The 16,357-nt window shown below is 35.7% G+C and overlaps 2 protein-coding genes across 6 annotated transcripts; both read right to left on the reverse strand.

Moving 5' to 3' along the window:
• Positions 1 to 5,117: 5,117 nt before the first annotated feature.
• Positions 5,118 to 10,318, reverse strand: sud1 (Prolyl 3-hydroxylase sud1). Of its 2 annotated transcripts, XM_014244228.3 has the most exons (8): positions 10,132 to 10,313; positions 7,131 to 7,221; positions 6,913 to 7,052; positions 6,652 to 6,849; positions 6,394 to 6,588; positions 5,847 to 6,322; positions 5,645 to 5,786; positions 5,118 to 5,584 (listed from the first exon to the last, which is right to left on the reverse strand). In XM_014244228.3, exons 1-8 carry the CDS (start codon positions 10,181 to 10,183, stop codon positions 5,262 to 5,264), a joined length of 1,617 nt encoding a protein of 538 aa, XP_014099703.2. In that variant the 5' UTR covers positions 10,184 to 10,313; the 3' UTR covers positions 5,118 to 5,261. The 2 variants fall into 2 exon arrangements, with proteins under 2 accessions (XP_014099703.2, XP_036217347.2); XM_036361454.2 differs by lacking the exons at positions 5,118 to 5,584; positions 5,645 to 5,786; positions 5,847 to 6,322; ... (2 more) ...; positions 6,913 to 7,052; positions 7,131 to 7,221 and adding an exon at positions 7,994 to 9,839 and having other exon boundaries at positions 10,132 to 10,318.
• A 347-nt stretch (positions 10,319 to 10,665) lies between these two features.
• On the reverse strand, positions 10,666 to 16,025 carry LOC106624480 (ankyrin repeat and SAM domain-containing protein 1A). Of its 4 annotated transcripts, none has more exons than XM_036361449.2 (13): positions 15,875 to 16,025; positions 15,370 to 15,524; positions 15,064 to 15,301; positions 14,440 to 14,989; positions 14,185 to 14,368; positions 13,141 to 13,250; positions 12,913 to 13,080; positions 12,493 to 12,847; positions 12,070 to 12,404; positions 11,588 to 11,994; positions 11,289 to 11,525; positions 11,095 to 11,226; positions 10,666 to 11,025 (listed from the first exon to the last, which is right to left on the reverse strand). In XM_036361449.2, the coding sequence occupies exons 2-13, from the start codon at positions 15,474 to 15,476 to the stop codon at positions 10,894 to 10,896; spliced, it is 2,955 nt and encodes a 984-aa protein (XP_036217342.2). In that variant the 5' UTR covers positions 15,477 to 15,524; positions 15,875 to 16,025; the 3' UTR covers positions 10,666 to 10,893. The 4 variants fall into 4 exon arrangements, with proteins under 4 accessions (XP_036217342.2, XP_036217341.2, XP_014099698.3 ...); XM_036361448.2 differs by having other exon boundaries at positions 12,913 to 13,083; XM_014244223.3 differs by having other exon boundaries at positions 12,913 to 13,250.
• Positions 16,026 to 16,357: the final 332 nt, after the last annotated feature.

Here is a 16,357-nt window from a genome sequence, read left to right on the forward strand (position 1 = left end):
TAAAATGCTTTACTTTGTTGTTGACAGCAAAATATAAATTCCACAACAAACTAATTAAAAGCATTGTGTGTTATTACAAGCATTGCCTTACCTTCCATTTATATACATATTTTTATTGTTGAGGTACATTTTTCTTCTGCAATTCAAATTTATTGCTTCAGTTCATATTTTTGCCGGTTTTTAATTGAAGAAGTAAATTTTTTATCGTCTCTTTGTCAAGGCAAACCAAATCCCATACTTATTACTAAAAGGTAACAACAACACTATTCACTGTTAGTGCCGCGCTCGAAGTTTCTGACGAAACTGATGCCAACATCGAGGGTCTGGCTGCGATCCAACTACTCAGTTTACAGTTTATAAATTACAGTTAGAGCATATTTATCGGTATGTGTGTAATGTATAGTTGCCACTACAAGTATTTGTCAGCCTTCTTTTGCGGTCGCATTGTTGATCCTCACCCCATGCGCGCCTCGCTATCGCCAGCGTTTGGCTACTCAATTGACGATCGTAAATGAATAAAAGTAATAATAAAGCAATTAAATAAAAACTTAATTTATTATTGGTTAAATGCCAGAGTTGCATGTGTTGAGTGCCACAATAAGTGATGAGCCCTTGGAGCTGGAGGTCCAATCGGTTAATGAAATGTTCAAACTAAAAATAAAGAGAGAAATGCCAAACAGATAAAGCTCGAAAAAAGTTGAACATGATCTGCCTTATACAACGACATAATGAATCAGAGCAACAACGGAAGCACGTATCCCAAATTAGATGAGGTTAAGCTCAGTTGACACCGTGCTCACCGCTGTAAATTACGTTTGAAAGCATTGGAGAGTCTGTGAAAATAAGCCCTCTTAACATATAGCGCTACTAATTTGTCTTGTTTACTAGCTTCTGACGAGTCACTATCGATGTGTGGCCTGGCTATGTCCTGTTGGAACACTATTCCACCCCTATTGACCACAGCTTAGCCACCTTTGTTCGATTTCTTTCTATCTTTATTTCTTCTTTGCTGTCGTAAAGTAAGTACCGGACCGAGCGATATCCATTGTTTTAGCGATATTTTCGACAATTTGTTAAACACACTTTAAAATCTTTGACACCAAAATTATTGGAAAGGAATCGACGAAACAGAAATTGCGCGTGATGAACTGTTAAAAGCTGTAAGATATGGCTTATTTTTTCTTTGCTGGTATCCATCTTTGACCCATGCTCAAACAATACTGAGACAAGCAATCTCAATCTTATTTTTCTAACGCCGTATAGCCATAAATCGTAACCCGTGCACAACGCGAGATACAGATAACTAAAGCCTTTTTTATTGGAAAAACAATGGATTTCTTTTTACCAGGGCTTATATTATATATCTGTATGACTTTGGTTCTACGTATGGTCCTTCATAAAATCTGTATGTTTCTTTGGTTAAGCTAGAACACATCATCTGTACCTATTGCCATTTTCTATTAGAAATACCATAGTTGCACTTTACAGAGTATAAGAAAATCCTGTTAGAATCAAAAGTTTCTGTTTGAATGACAAATTTATGGTTATTGATTTTTCAACTGGTTTTCAGGTGAGGCAGCAGCACTAGTCCTATGTCGACTCCGCCGTTTAACCCATTTCTGTAGATTTTTATATAATCGATAAAATCTTGAGAACCATCATTGGCTTATTCTACTTAACTTGTAAACAGGCCAAAAAATAATTAACATTCACTAAGAAATCAAAAAAAAAATATATATAAATAAACGAAATACTTCAATTTAATTTTTTTATTTTTTTATTATGCATAAAATATAATTTAATATTAAATTTCATGTCTCTTCTTCTTCTTCACATTGCTGCCTCGATGTTTACTTTACTCAGTGCTGTTGTTGCTTATTTGGTATTGTTATTGTTGTCACGAAATAGAAAACGTATAATTGCGAGGAGGGCCACAAACAAGCGCGCCAACCTGACCCATTCGCAGTTTTCCCACGCTTCCTCTACACACCGCCGCTGAGTCGTCTTTGGCTCCATCAACGGAGCAATTTTCGCTTCGGTGGCATCTTCAATCGATCGCTCAGCTTGTCGAGCGCAGAGTGTGGCATTTTTTATCGCTGATAGCCCTGACATCAAATGGCACCTCACACCAAGGCACACACACACACATACACACATGCCCTGTAGCTGCTAGAGAAGCGGAACTTTGTGCGCTTTAAAGCATCGTTAAGCTGTCAAAGACTCAGCGTGGCTCGTCAATGCTTGCCGATGATGGCTAAATACCAATTCGCCGATTTCAAGTGGGCAGGATGAATTATGTTGTTGGTTTTGTTGTGTTTTTACCTTACCGAAAGTCGAGTGAAAAAGCACATGAATTACATACATTGTTAGCATTTATGCCGGATTGTGGGTGTACGTGCTAGACGCATTCAGGTGATAATTAGTAAAATTTTCATATACGCAAAAATAGAAATAAAAAATAATTTATTGCAATTAAAAACTAATTTACACGTGTATTTTTATTATCATCTATCTTTGCATTCTTGACAAAGCTGGTAAATTTGAGTGTTTTATGAAGTGCCGCGTTGTAGATTTTTTGCCCTAAAATATTATACTTGTAATAATATAAAAGGTGCATATTTTGGTTTGTTTGAAAACACTCATATTCAGACTGGTCTACAGCACAGTTTGTGGGTAAAGGTATGGGTGAAGCTATGGTCGGTTCACACAAAATATGCAATAAAAATTTCCCCCTTATAAGGATATTTACGTCCAGAAAACACTACCCTTTGCAAACGTGGTTCGGGCATCTAACAATGTATCAGACACAAAAAAAATTATACATATGTATGCATATTAAGGAACTCGTTATTTCCCAAGTTGATTTTTTTTTTTGCAAACGCGCCCAGATTTTCCAGTTTTGGCCCTCCATGGATTTCCCTTTAAAATTACTTACAGACAAGCTTTACTAATTAAATATATAATAATTAAGATCAACCTTTTTGGTTTGCTCACTATTTAAAAGCGCATTATGTTGGTAAGAAAGTGTTATTAAGAAATCAATTAAGTGTCGATTTCATGAATAATAGGGGCTAAAGAGTAATTAACATTTCAAAATAATTTTTAATCTCCATCTCGCTAATATGTTTTATTTTGTCTTTCACATATGCTGCTAATAAGAGGTAGAACGCTATGTATATTATGACTCTCACACTGGAACTGTTTACGCTGAAGCCGCAATTACTACTGAATTATGATAAACTCATCTGACAATTAATCCAATATCCTTTACATTCTCTTTGAAATAAAGATTCTCGATACGTATATTGTTTCCAGACTTTCTAATTTCTTTGTCGAATGATAGCAATTTTAAGGGGACCGACTGCTGTGAAACGGTTTTTCTTACATAACCTACTAAAATTTTGAACCGATATCTCAAATAGTTATTGAGCTCCATTCTTCCAAACTGTAGCCGCTTAGTTCAATTAATTTATCTCTGAGCGCGTTTTTTTTTTTTTAAATTACATTTTTCATATTTGCTTGAGTGATTACTCGGAGAAAGTTCTCCATACAATGACCTAATATATAGTGTTTTCATATGATCAAGAATCGAATTTTGGCAGACCAAAAACCACTAAGATTTTGGGTCAAATTCAACTTTTTTAAAAGCCGAGTTTTGGTAAATTTTTTGTTTTTAGGTTTCATCCATTCAGAAGGCCTGAATAACTGCAGCAACAAAGTAACTCTTCTGTAACGTAGTCGGAGATTGTGTGTAACTCGAAAAATATTAAAATATGTATAAATACACTCTTCAACTTTTAAAACAATTGAATATAGCAGTTGTTATACTTTGAACAGGGTGTATTAGGTTTGTCATGAAGTTTTTAACACCCAGAAAAAAGCATCGAAGATTCTAGAAAATATATATATAAAAATGATCAGCGTGACGAGCTGAGTCGATTTAACCATGTCTATCTGTCTGTCCGTTTCTCCGTCTGATAATGCAAACTAATCCCTCAGTTTTTGTGGTATTGATCTGAATTTTTGCACACGTCCCTTTTTACTCAAAAAGCTCCTCCTTTATTGGAACCGCCGATATCGGACAACTATAGAGTATAGCTGTCATGCAAACTTAACGACCCACATCAATTCCTTTGTATTTGACGAGATATCATCTCGAAATTTAGCATATATTATAATGTATTATGTAAGCAAAGATAAATGTAAACAATGGTTTTTGACTTAACTTAAATGTCAACAAAAGGGTAGAGTCATTGACCTCCTAATGTAAACAAAGTGGTTGATGTTTCAATATTTTTTATTACGGACCACTATAAGAAATAGCTGTCATACAAAGTGATCGGTCAAAATCAAGTCCTTGTATATCTTCACGAAATTTGGCATGGATTATTGTTCAAGACAACACTACAACCTACGAATACATTGTTCGAAACGAACCACTATAGCATATAGCTGCCATACAAACTGATCGAGAAATGTCACGATAGAGCTTTTTATATCCTTTTTTGCTGTAAGAAATGCCTCTGTGAAGGGTATTAAAGCTATGATGCAGCTTAAGTTAATGTTTCTTTTGCTACACCAAGGGTATTTCCCCTGCTTTGATCCTTGCAAGTTGCAAGTGTATAAAATGTTCGGTTACACTCGGACTTAGCGCTTCCTTACTTTATTAATAATAGTTTCATGCGCACAGGATCATAAAAATCTGATACAATTACAATCCAGGCATGACATCAGTGTAACTTCTTCCTAAATAAATTCACACAAAAATACTCATGTGAAACTTTGCAGTACTTTGCTCTTCCAACACAATGTAAGTTAACCGTTATAACAAAAGCAAGGCTCCGAGTGTTGATTTTTCAATATTTGTTGGGTTGAGGCAAAACTATTTAGATGGACATCGATTTTTGGAAATCTGGACGTAAATTTTGTGGATTAACCAAGACTCCATTAGCAATATTCGGTATCTTGTTGTGTTCGCACTGTACTTTAAAAAGCACTCCAACCTAAATTAGTTTTACTAAAAACCTATCAGAGTTTGAGCAGCTTAAGAGCTTTAGTTTCAAGACACTTTTAGGTGTGCAAGCGCCACTAACTGCGAATAAATTTCGCGGAACACGTTTTTTATACGAAATAGTTTTTACTCAATGTTATTAGAAAATCGTTACAATCGATAAATTAATAATACTACCATAAATTTATAGCTAAATGACATACAAAAACAATACATACAGACGTATTCATTAATTACAGTTAGTTGCACATTAAGCGATTTTCTGCTTTTTAGCATTGCGTAATTTCGTCAGTAGTTTACGAATCATAGTGAACGAGGTGATCACCGGCACCATAATGGGCAGAAACAGTGGAATGTATATGGCGTATTTTTGTTCGTCGGGAAAGTATAATTGCGCCAACAGACTTGCATCGAAGAACGCATGTTCCGAGGCGACAAAGGCAGTTCTTGCATAGTCGGAAGCAGCCAACAGATTACCCGCAGCAAGCGCCTGCTTAGCTAAAACCAACTTTTTATACGCGGCATTAATGGAATCGCCGACGTCATCGTTGATAACAATATAACTAATGTTGTCTGTAAAGATAGAGTAACGGTTTTTAAAATTCTGTTACTTGACGAGTTGCGTACACTTACCCAGCAGCTTGATGAGGCTCTGCAGCGTGTTGCTTGCGGTAGCGATGTGCATCACTACACTGCGGCGTATATAAGCTTCATATTCCCAACGACGAGGCGCTATCTGCTCTAATGCCACCGTTTTCACGCCATCTATGTTGAACTGAAAAATCAGTTGCATAAACATATATAAGTAAATATGTGTTAATAATTAGTTGCTTACCTCCACATTAATGTCCAGTAGCTTTTGAAGTTGATACAACATGATTTGCATGACATCATTGGTGTTTACGTAAAATTCGACCGGCTGTTGGGCAGTGTTATAGTTCAGACATGCCTCAACGGGCGGATTGGCAATGATGATGCCACCCCATTTGGGCGAAATGAATGAGTCCACCTTTTGGCGCGTGGCTTGCTTATTTTGACGATTATAAATGTGTACGGGCGCAATGTCACATGGTGTTATGTAAACCACTAAATTGATTGCCGGTTTGGCTGTTATACCAACGCCGAGATTCTTTTCAATCGACGTAATTATGTGTGGCAGATCAGCTTCGCCCAAAGCGTAATGGCGCCCAAGTTTTGTGCTATCGCGCACCTGTTTCAAATCAGCTTCAAAAGGCAGCTGATATTTCCATTGTGTGGTGAGCGTGTAATTGGATATTTGCGACACTTCCTTCAGAAATGGTGCAATGTAAGCTACAATTTTAGTAAAAGGCAAATTATTTATAAATTAGTAAATAAATTAGAAATTAAATTGAGAGACATACTCTCTACAGCCATGCGCACATTCCATTTAGCATTCATGATATCCGGACGTGGATTCAATATCGAAACCACCACATCATATTCCGTCTGTGGCGCTTCACTCTTGACCGCTTCTCGGTGATTTTCATTCAGTATTTGTTGCATACGATGAGTTTGCAGAATAAGTAAATTTATGACCTGCTTTATGCGTGTGGAAGCTGATATTATGAGAAGCAAAGTTTAAATAATCTAAAAGAATAAAATTTGTAGAGAAAACTTACAAGTATCGCTACGCATCAGTGCGGAACGCTCAGATGTGAGCAAAACTTCTTCTTGCAATTTTGGCCATTCAATGAAAATGAAATCTCCCGCGCTTATTTCTTCCGCTTTTAGCAATAGATTTTCAAGGCTGGCTGGGGTTTTGGTCTGCAGCGCTTTCTCAAATGGCGCAATTTGCACAAATTGTGGGCGCCATAGATCTGTAATTTATAAAGAAAATATATTGAAATAACACTGAAAATATAATTGGATTATACACAAACCGTTATTGGCATATGCTTCTGTCAACTCGTTGACTAGTAGTTCACCACGTGACTTGTCAAACGTTAATATGGTAATCTTTGTAGCAATTTCTATTGGTTTATCGCTCAAACTCATGATATCCGCTGACGGCAAGCTCACTCTATAAACGATTGAAGGAAAGTATATTTTTGATATATTATACTATACTACTATATAGGTATGTTCTATTTGAATTTACCTGTACACTTCTGTTGTCTTCCACCACATAGGCACACCAACAATAATGACTACAATCATGAAAGCCATGGAGGCAAATAGACGGTATTTATCTGCGAAAAAATAGATGAAGGTTAAAAAAAAGTAATCAACAAATTAGTTTGTTATAGTAGTAGTGAGGTAATGTTATAATTTATATATCGATAAAATCTTGACCATTTTAAGAAAAATATATTTTTTGTTTTTGCCTCTCTAGATTATTGCACCTTCTCTACCTCTTAAGCATTAAGGCCGAGGAACGCTAGACGCGGGTTTTTTTTCTGGTGCTACAGAAACACAATTAACAAACATACATATATGTACATATTCCAAGTGTAAGTCTACAACTGAGGTCTATTAAGCGCCATCGGATATTTTTTTCAAGTGTGCTGCATAGTCGGAAACATAAATCCACAAATAATTTAGAATATCGCTGCCGAGTTGAAAGTCCTTGGGCGGTTAAAAGTACGAGTGCGAGTTCGTCTATCGTGAGATAAATTGTTCTCTTACTCATGTTTGACTCTTTAATGGTTTGGCGATCCAAATAATAAAAGATGTCGTAGCGTATTCGTATCATACCGAACATTTAGAATCAATTCTTCAATCAAATAACTGTTTTGACTAAGTTCGAGTATAACTAACTCCAAGGTCAACGACTGTTATTCAATCAAGCACTGCACTTGTTGTAAACGCACTATTATAGTTGTATTTTAAAGCTACTTAATTGACTTTTCTTGCCCAAATAAATAGCAAGTAGTATGCGTACTCCATTTACAATATACAAAAATGTATGCTACAACAAATTAATAAACCTATAAAAGCATTTACTGTAAACAAACCACTTGGTCATTTGGAACAACTAATACATATTTATTTTTTTATTTCTGTATTAAATAATTATATTTTAACAAAATAATAATTAGGAGGTATAAATTCTGTTTTACTTGCATTACGAACTCGTGCATACTTCATAATAATTTCCGTTTACCGTTATTCGGTTGCCCTTCTTTGAATGTGACTTAACACACAAGCCTTTGTAGTTAACTAAAATATAATTACTGTTATCATATTGATAACACATAAGATTAAAGATATTTGTGCGTCGCGCTGCTAAAGGAATCATAGATCAACACGAACTATTCTTTATAACTGCAAGAAATCACGTGCACTGGCCCTCGTTCCAGTGGCGTATTGCGCGACACGTATTTGGTAAATTTTGTTGTGCCTTCACAACGATAGACAATATTAAGCGCATTATCGACTGGCGTAATTGTTAAAAGTACAGAATCATCCTCTTCCTCGTCGAAGTCAGAATCTTCATTTCTATGCTTTTGCAGCGGTTCATCCGCTTCGGGCGAGAGATAGGTAACAATAGCAGCGCCTTCACTGGCGTTAAGGTAATAAATTAGGTCCAGTGTGTTCTCATCACATATGGCTCCGTCACCGAGAACAGTGTAGTTGCCGTGTGACCAACGTTGTATCTGCAGATTATATGTTGGATTAATAGCATTCGGTCCCGCCAAGTCTAGATCGGTGTAGTCGCGTAGTAAGGTAAAGATTTCGGTACTTGAAAAAAGTGAAATCAAACGAGATATAGATTTACTGGCCGTATCAAGATCGAGCACTTCATAATTATGCGCATTCGCTGGTCCTTCCAGACGCCATTTTAAGGTGTCGTCGTGCAACAACTGATCTAAAGCTTGTTCGAATATTTCACGTCTCAGAAATTCATATAAACAAATCTCTGAATTGTCTTCGATGCGTTTTTGTATGCTTTTTTTAGTTTGGGCTTTTAAGTACACCTCGTTTAACAGTTCATTTATATTTATCGGAAGTTTATTTACTGGTGATGTGAACTCTTGTTTTCCAAATGGTCGCATTATGTCAGAGATCAAGTCGTCATTAGACGCACCATGAAACCAACCGTTAATAGTCAGCCGTGGATAGTCAAATGATGTCACTTCGCCAACTTGATGAAATGAGCGTGAGCCGACTTTAAAAAAGGCAAATTGATTATTTTTAGGTGATATTTTTCTTTTTACGGGGAATAATGGAAAGCAACGATCATCACTGTTGAAAAGCTCTAAACAACCTCCTTGATCTTCGCGCCACTGTTCCGCATTTTCCCAAGGTGACAGATAGTATATAAAAGCTATTTGTCGGTCTTTTAGTAAGTCATCGTGCACCAATAAGTAATCCCCGCAGGTGTACATAGAGCAAGAGGCAGACACATAATCTAATTTTAATCCTGTCAAGGCCTCCAGCCATGGTCGCACGGTTCGTCGTAGAATTTGCAGGAAACTTGTTAATAATTTACAACTAGCCATATTGGACAAGTCTGTACTTTGATAAAATTCGTACAGATCCATTTGTTTGCGAGACCATTGAACTTTTTGGACCATTTCATCCACAAGTTGTCGACATGTAATTTTATTTTGTAGTAGATCTGGTAGCAGGCAAACTTGAAAGGGATCTCTAAAAACTTTTACATCCGTTGGCAAATCGTGAAAGTCTTGTTTCTCTTGGGAGCTCCATTCGGCTTTTAGTTGCTCTGTAAATGTTGGTGTTGTGTATGAGTGATTAAGTGTTAAGTCAGCTATGATGTTTGCTTCTGAGCTAAGCTTTACTACTTTGCATTTCGGTTCACCGTCAGCAGATCCTGTTGTATAACCATCATTTTTGATGCCACCAACTGCAAATGCAATACAATGAATTTTGTTGTATTAACTAGAAAACTACAAATCTCATACCTTATCAAGAATTATGATTTTCTTAAAAATATTTGTTTTTACGTTGTTGCTTATAACAGCTTTTTAATAAAAATAACTGAGAACACTGCAAACTTTTAAACTGTATGAAATATTAGGTCTTTGTTCATAAGAAACCCGAACATTTTTTTGTAAATAAAAGACATGTCTAATAGCCTGTAGGCCTCACCCTGCACATGGGAGAATTCCAACTTATGCAAAAGCACAATCTCTTACCTTCTCCGTCAGCAATATCTTCACTCGTCACTTTTGCCCTCGGTTTTTCCATTTTGGCGTTTCTGATAATATCAGACTTTTTTTGTAACAATATTCGCAAAATAAAATAATTGTTATTCTTTCAATAATGTGAAAATATATTTTTCACACCTGACGGCAAATGCCGTATGTCAAATATTGGCAGGGATGCAATGTCTTCAAGTATGTCAATGTTGCCATAGTAAACTAAAATATATATTTTAGAGAAATAGTATAACATTTTATTTAATGATTCGCGGCCTTTAACAATTTTATACAAATTATTATTAATATATGTTGATATTAAAATCAAGTCACTTTTAAAAAACTACTATATAATAATACATAATATTTTGCACATCACTAATCGCCGATAAAAAATGAGCTTTATTTATGTCAAGTTCAACATTTACTTAAATTATACACAGGATGCACGGTATGTATATCCGGCCATTAACAAACCGTTCGGAAAGAGCTTTCAATATTTTATATACATATTAAATAAAATGCAAATCGTTTCATAAATAACAAGTTTGTATTAAAACATTCAAAATTTACAAAACTCGTAAAGCAACGTTACGATTTTGCAAGAATCGTAGAAAATGCGATAAACAAAACCTCGTAGGTTTTAAATACCTTCATTAATACAGTTTTGAAATTTAAAAACCAACTACCAACGACTAGTGGTTGAATAAAAATTAAATTGAATTAAAAATTAAAGTTAGTAGTTAGTTATTAGTCAAACTAAACCTCGGCTATATTTTCGATAGACCTCGTATTATTTGAAACCGGCGCGACATCGTCTTTGCTTAGAGCCAACTGATATGCAACTTCAAACGCCTCACCCAACGTCAAAATTATTTCGTGGGATAACTCCTGAAATTACAAATAATAATAATGCATTATAAATACGAGTATGTATTTAATTATGAACGAGAAACGTACCAAATTATCCACCATAAAAACATGACAGTAATGCATATCTTCTTCTTTAGTAATATAAGCAAAATAGCGCAAGTCCTCGGCATCCTGACACACACAGTTGATGTTTTCGATATCGTGAGAGCATATGGTGGACTTTATTTATTCGCAATTAGTTAGTTTTGCAAAATGTACATATGAAATATTCGTAAACTTACACTATTGTCGATATTTAAAAACTTTACACCACCACAAGACACTGCAAGACCAACTTTTAGGCGCGTATCCTGATTAGACTCTTTGAGCATTTTGGTTAAATTATTGCAATCCTTCACTAAGTTCGATTCTCGTTCTTTGACCACTGGCAGTGGAGTGGCGTTTCGCTTAAACTTTAATATGGATTTTCGTGTGGAAGTAGTACCGTGCAATTCACGAATAACTGTGGACCCTAGATACTATAAAAATAAGTCAAATTTTGTTTAAATATGCTTGTACAGTTAAATATCAAGCGACATACATATACTGTGTAGAGTATTTGGCCGAAAATAAGAGTGTTTGGCGAATGACACCAATTGTTTGCACAATCGTCGTTATTACCTAAACACAAAGCAGCTGGCCTACGTATTTGCAATGACTCCTTGTTCATGGTGCTGGTTTTATTAAGTTCGCATATTTTTTCCGACTGTTCATTGACCTCATTGCCAATGCTTTCCAGTATCGTATCAATCTCAGCCCACACTTGTGCAGCATTAAAATTTTCATTATCAACAGTTTTTTGCGACTGAGGAATATTTCTTTTGGGTGGTAGAGCTTTTATTGAGCGCACCAAACTCGGTGAGCGTAGGCCACTAGATGCGCGGTGAACGGAAAAGCCATCCTCTTTAGCATCCATCGCCAAATTCAAAGTAGAACCTTTAAAAAGACCTATTTTGCGAAGAAATTAAATAATGTGTAATTTTATAGTTAGTAGGATATTTCACAAAAATATATGAAACTTACCAGCAAAAGGTGCGTCACCCACAAACTCCTCCACACAATCCGAAACACGAGAACTCAGTGGAGAATCAGGCAACTCAAATTGATTTATTGCATCCACAATGAAGGATTCCAAATCTGTGTGTGGTTGCTGTTTTAGGCCCAATGATTGGCGCTTGCTATGTACACTGCTAGGTCTCATAAATTTGAGTATTGTATGTTCCGCCTGAGAAACCGTCGGTGGTGGAAAATCGGGTGTGGGCGAGTGTTTCTTCTCGTTAATATTATGGCAATTATTGTTCGCATCTTTCGCGGGCGATACTTTGCTTGACTGCGGTGGTGAGCTTTGGTCCTGTGGTCTGTAATATACACTTCATTATGTGAGCATGCAGTGTAACTCGTGTACAATAATAAAACATCGTGATAAGTGATGTTTTTTTTACTTACTTTTGCGGCATGGTTGGTGATAACGATTCCGCCGCATTCGTGCGATTAATATTTGATGTTGTTAAAATGTGATTAATATTAGCATAGTCATTGGTTTTTATGGAACGTGGGCTTGGTATGGGTTTTTTCGGTAGTGTAGCGTTATGCGCGGAGCATGTAAAATTGTTTAAGTTAGTCAGTTTTACACGCTCATCGACACAACGCTGCCGTGTAATCACGTTCGTGCTTGAAGAATGCAATTGTGGTAAATGAGCTGTCGTTGTAACATTTGGTGAGGAGCGTGTAAAGCAATTTTGGTCAGTCATCTCAACATACTCATCCACGCAACGATTACGCGTGTTGGCATTAATAGCGTCTAACATGAATATTTTTAAAATAAGTGCCAAAAAATATTTGCAATTAAAATAAAAGTGGACATACTTTTCGCAGTATATCCATTGAGATCATGCACCGAACCGGTTCTGGTGAAAGCAACATGTTCGTATGTTTTGTGCGGCATTTGTGCACGATCACCATACCTACTCGGGCCACTCGGACTACGTGTGCGGTGTTGATTATTAAAAACACTCCACAGAATACGCTGTTTATCTACTGGTGAAAATAGAGGCATAATATTGCGGCCATTTTGACAAAATGGAGACGCGATACCTGTATTCGAGTTTTGCCAAAGGATCGGTTTCATTGTTAAATAATTTGATTGAGGCTTGTTGGTATGTTCTAAAGAACTCATCGAAACAGAAAGTCTATTTGGTTTTAAACTATAAAAGAATATTATATAACATCTTGTAAAGTGTGGATTTTTGTTTTTTGCATTACATACATTCATTCGTGGATAAATGTATATGAGATAAATAAAGCTACTATTTAAGTGTGGCGAGCTTACCACATTTGGGAGAAGCTTTAAGCCGAGCATCGTCTTGTAACGTGAGTATATAAACATACATTAAATGTGTATATTACACATCCAAATTATCCGCAAAGTTTAGAAATTATTAGCAAGATGAGAAAAGACGATGAAATGTCTTATACAATTTCATTGCTACAACAGTAATGAAGTAAATAATTAACAATTTTGTAGAGCAAGATTTGTAATGATTCTTGAAACGATTTGTACTACAAGTTTGCGACAGGCACTTAAGAATGACTAAAATTTCTGTTAGACAGCCAATTTGTTTGTGGTATTTGTTTTTAACGCAACATGTGGATTAGATTGGATGAAGTTTGTGAATCACCAAGCACAGAGACACAAATGGGTTGATGCAATATATATATATATATATATATATATGTATATAAATATGTATGTACATTTAAAAGTCGCATAATTGCAGATGATTTTCGGTAAACAGTAATGCATAATATATTTTTACAATGCTAGACACATACAATACTTTGGTTAGTTTTAAATAAATGCTTGCCATTTATATGCATGATAGGGTAGTTATAAGTAGGTACGTAAATCATAATAATAAAAACAGTATAAAGCTTCGCTAATCACAATAGTTAATATCATTCTACAATATTGATTCTAGTGCTGGGTTGCATCTTAAGCGATGGGATACGAGTATCTGTTTAATGACAAGTCTGTATCACGTTTATGTTAATGATCGTGGACAATGGGTGCATCAAATGGAGCATTCTGAATGTGAATTACAATACATAAATGAGTCATTCATTCTTTCCCAGTCTTACGTCTTTGGCATCAAAAATTCCTTGTGTGCAATATCACTGACTTTTGCATCGTTTTGCCCTCGTTCGAAGGCTATATTTGGCACTGGCGAGATGGAACTGTCACTGATCACTTCATGATCGTCGCCGTCACTGAGCTCGTTTATTGGTTTAAAGTGTGTACCATTCGAGGCGTCTTTGTAAAAATCTAAACAAAAATAATTAGCAATTTTGTTTTTTTCAAAAGAAAAAGTAAGATTTGTTTAAAATAAAAATTACCTTTTATTGCGCATACAATTTCGTAAGTGACATGTGGTGGATAGTCCTTGAGCAAATCTAGTGCTGTATGTCCTGAGCCATCGGTAGCATCTGGATTAACACCAGCTTGTAGTAGTACATTGACCACAGCTTTTTTACCGCAAAGTGCAGCCTCATGCAGAGCAGTTCCCGAGTTAGTCATAATGTTGACATCGACACCAGCGGCTAAGAGTGCTTCCACAACTTTTTTATGTCCGTTACGACTAGCTAAATGCAAGCAAGTATGAGTAAATAAATGTGTCGATGGTGAAATCGTGTACGGTGTAGATTCAATAGTTGAAGTTGTAGGAGTTCTGCTACCAGATGAACGATATGGGGCTAACAATTCGGGATGTGTGCGTATTAATGTTTGTACAGCTTGCAATCTGCCGAATTGTGCGGCAAGATCTAATGCAGTCTGAAAACTATTGTTGCGAACAGTTGGATCAGCACCATAGGCAAGTAAAATGGCTAGAACTGTGTTATGTCCATGTTGTGCGGCACAGTGCAATGGTGTTTCATTGTCGATAGTCTGGAAAGGTTAGTAAGTTTTGTAATCTTGTATTATTTCTATATTCTTATTAAAATTAGATATTCTCTACTAACCTGTGCATTTGGGTTTGCTGCTTTTGGTGTGTGAAGCAAGAGCTGTTTTACTATCTCGTCATGACCTGCCCAAGCAGCTAAATACAACGGTGTTGAACCACGTATATCCGGCATATCAGGTGCAGCACTATGCATCAGTAGAAGGCGCACAATATTGCCGTGACCATTTAAGCAAGCATGATGAAGCGGCGTGTAGCCATTAACATCTTGGCTATTGATGCATGGGCTTCGCCGAAAACTAATTAAATAAAATATGAGTTTATAATAAGAACACACACGCAACAAAGTTTGTTTATTTTAATAAACCTTGAAAATGGCCCGCTGTTACGTTTCGATATCTGCTCAAGTATTTTGCCTACAACAGCAATATTTCCGATGCGTGATGCTTCCAACAGCTCTTGATCTTTGCCCATTGCAACACTTCGCGAAGTAGGTGACTATTACAAATATTGTAAAGTTTGCTAAAAAAAATGGAAATATTTACAAGGCAATCATGACTAATCGCGCACGTAAGTTGCTTATCGATCAAATTATCAGATACCTGTAGTTACTAGCACGAAATTAAATTTTTTTTGCAAAAGATATGCACAAAAAATTTTTATTTCGTACATTTTCTTAAATTTATATATATATTAGATATGATCTAACGTGGTTAATTAGAAAACAGCTCTATACTCTTATCTATCCTGAGATTTGTTTACTTTATGTTCAAGGTCTTTTCAGTATGCTCAATGTTATATTAATCATATTCTAATACACATTTATCACTTAATGTTAAACATTGCGAACTTCAATAATTCCCTTTTATTACCGATTAAGAACACGACTTCATATTTCTCACATTATTTGCACGTAATTCCATTAATGAAAATTAAATTTCTATGCCCAAAAACCACCAGTGCAATTTTTGGGCCGTTCTATTTTCTAAACCACTTGCAGGGTTACCAGACCACACACTTAAAATATTTGTTCAATACAGTACAAGCTAAAATAAATGGCATCCTATTACAAATGAATTCAGCAGAGACCTACGTCAAAGTTGCCAACACCTTATAATCCATATTTTTTATTTGAGGAGATTTTCAATTATTCAAAAAAGTAAACATACTACAAAGATGCGATTTTCTTTTTTTTCAAAAAAAAAAAAAATTCTTTTTGTTTAAATTATAAAATTTGCGATCTACAAAATTAAAAACTAAATATTTATAATAGAAGCAATGTTGTCAATGAAAACTGGTTACAAATAGTAATATTTCTTTTTTATGTCTTGAAACATAGCAGTATATTTTTTAAT

The sequence above is a fragment of the Bactrocera oleae genome, chromosome 2, assembly GCF_042242935.1.
Source record: "Bactrocera oleae isolate idBacOlea1 chromosome 2, idBacOlea1, whole genome shotgun sequence".
Classification (NCBI taxonomy): Eukaryota; Metazoa; Arthropoda; class Insecta; order Diptera; family Tephritidae; genus Bactrocera; species Bactrocera oleae.

What these genes read in the sequence shown, in the direction of transcription:
- sud1 (XM_014244228.3), bottom strand. Translation starts at nt 10,183, where the DNA reads ATGGAAAAACCGAGGGCAAAAGTGACGAGTGAAGATATTGCTGACGGA. An exon ending in AAGACAACAGAAGTGTACAG is followed by an intron (nt 7,053 to 7,130) that starts GTAAATTCAAAT and finishes AATCGTTTATAG; the next exon opens with AGTGAGCTTGCCGTCAGCGG. An exon ending in GAGCCTCATCAAGCTGCTGG is followed by an intron (nt 5,585 to 5,644) that starts GTAAGTGTACGC and finishes CTATCTTTACAG; the next exon opens with ACAACATTAGTTATATTGTT.
- LOC106624480 (XM_014244223.3), bottom strand. Translation starts at nt 15,476, where the DNA reads ATGGGCAAAGATCAAGAGCTGTTGGAAGCATCACGCATCGGAAATATT. An exon ending in AACAGCGGGCCATTTTCAAG is followed by an intron (nt 15,302 to 15,369) that starts GTTTATTAAAAT and finishes TTATTTAATTAG; the next exon opens with TTTTCGGCGAAGCCCATGCA. An exon ending in TCACCAACCATGCCGCAAAA is followed by an intron (nt 12,405 to 12,492) that starts GTAAGTAAAAAA and finishes TGTATATTACAG; the next exon opens with ACCACAGGACCAAAGCTCAC.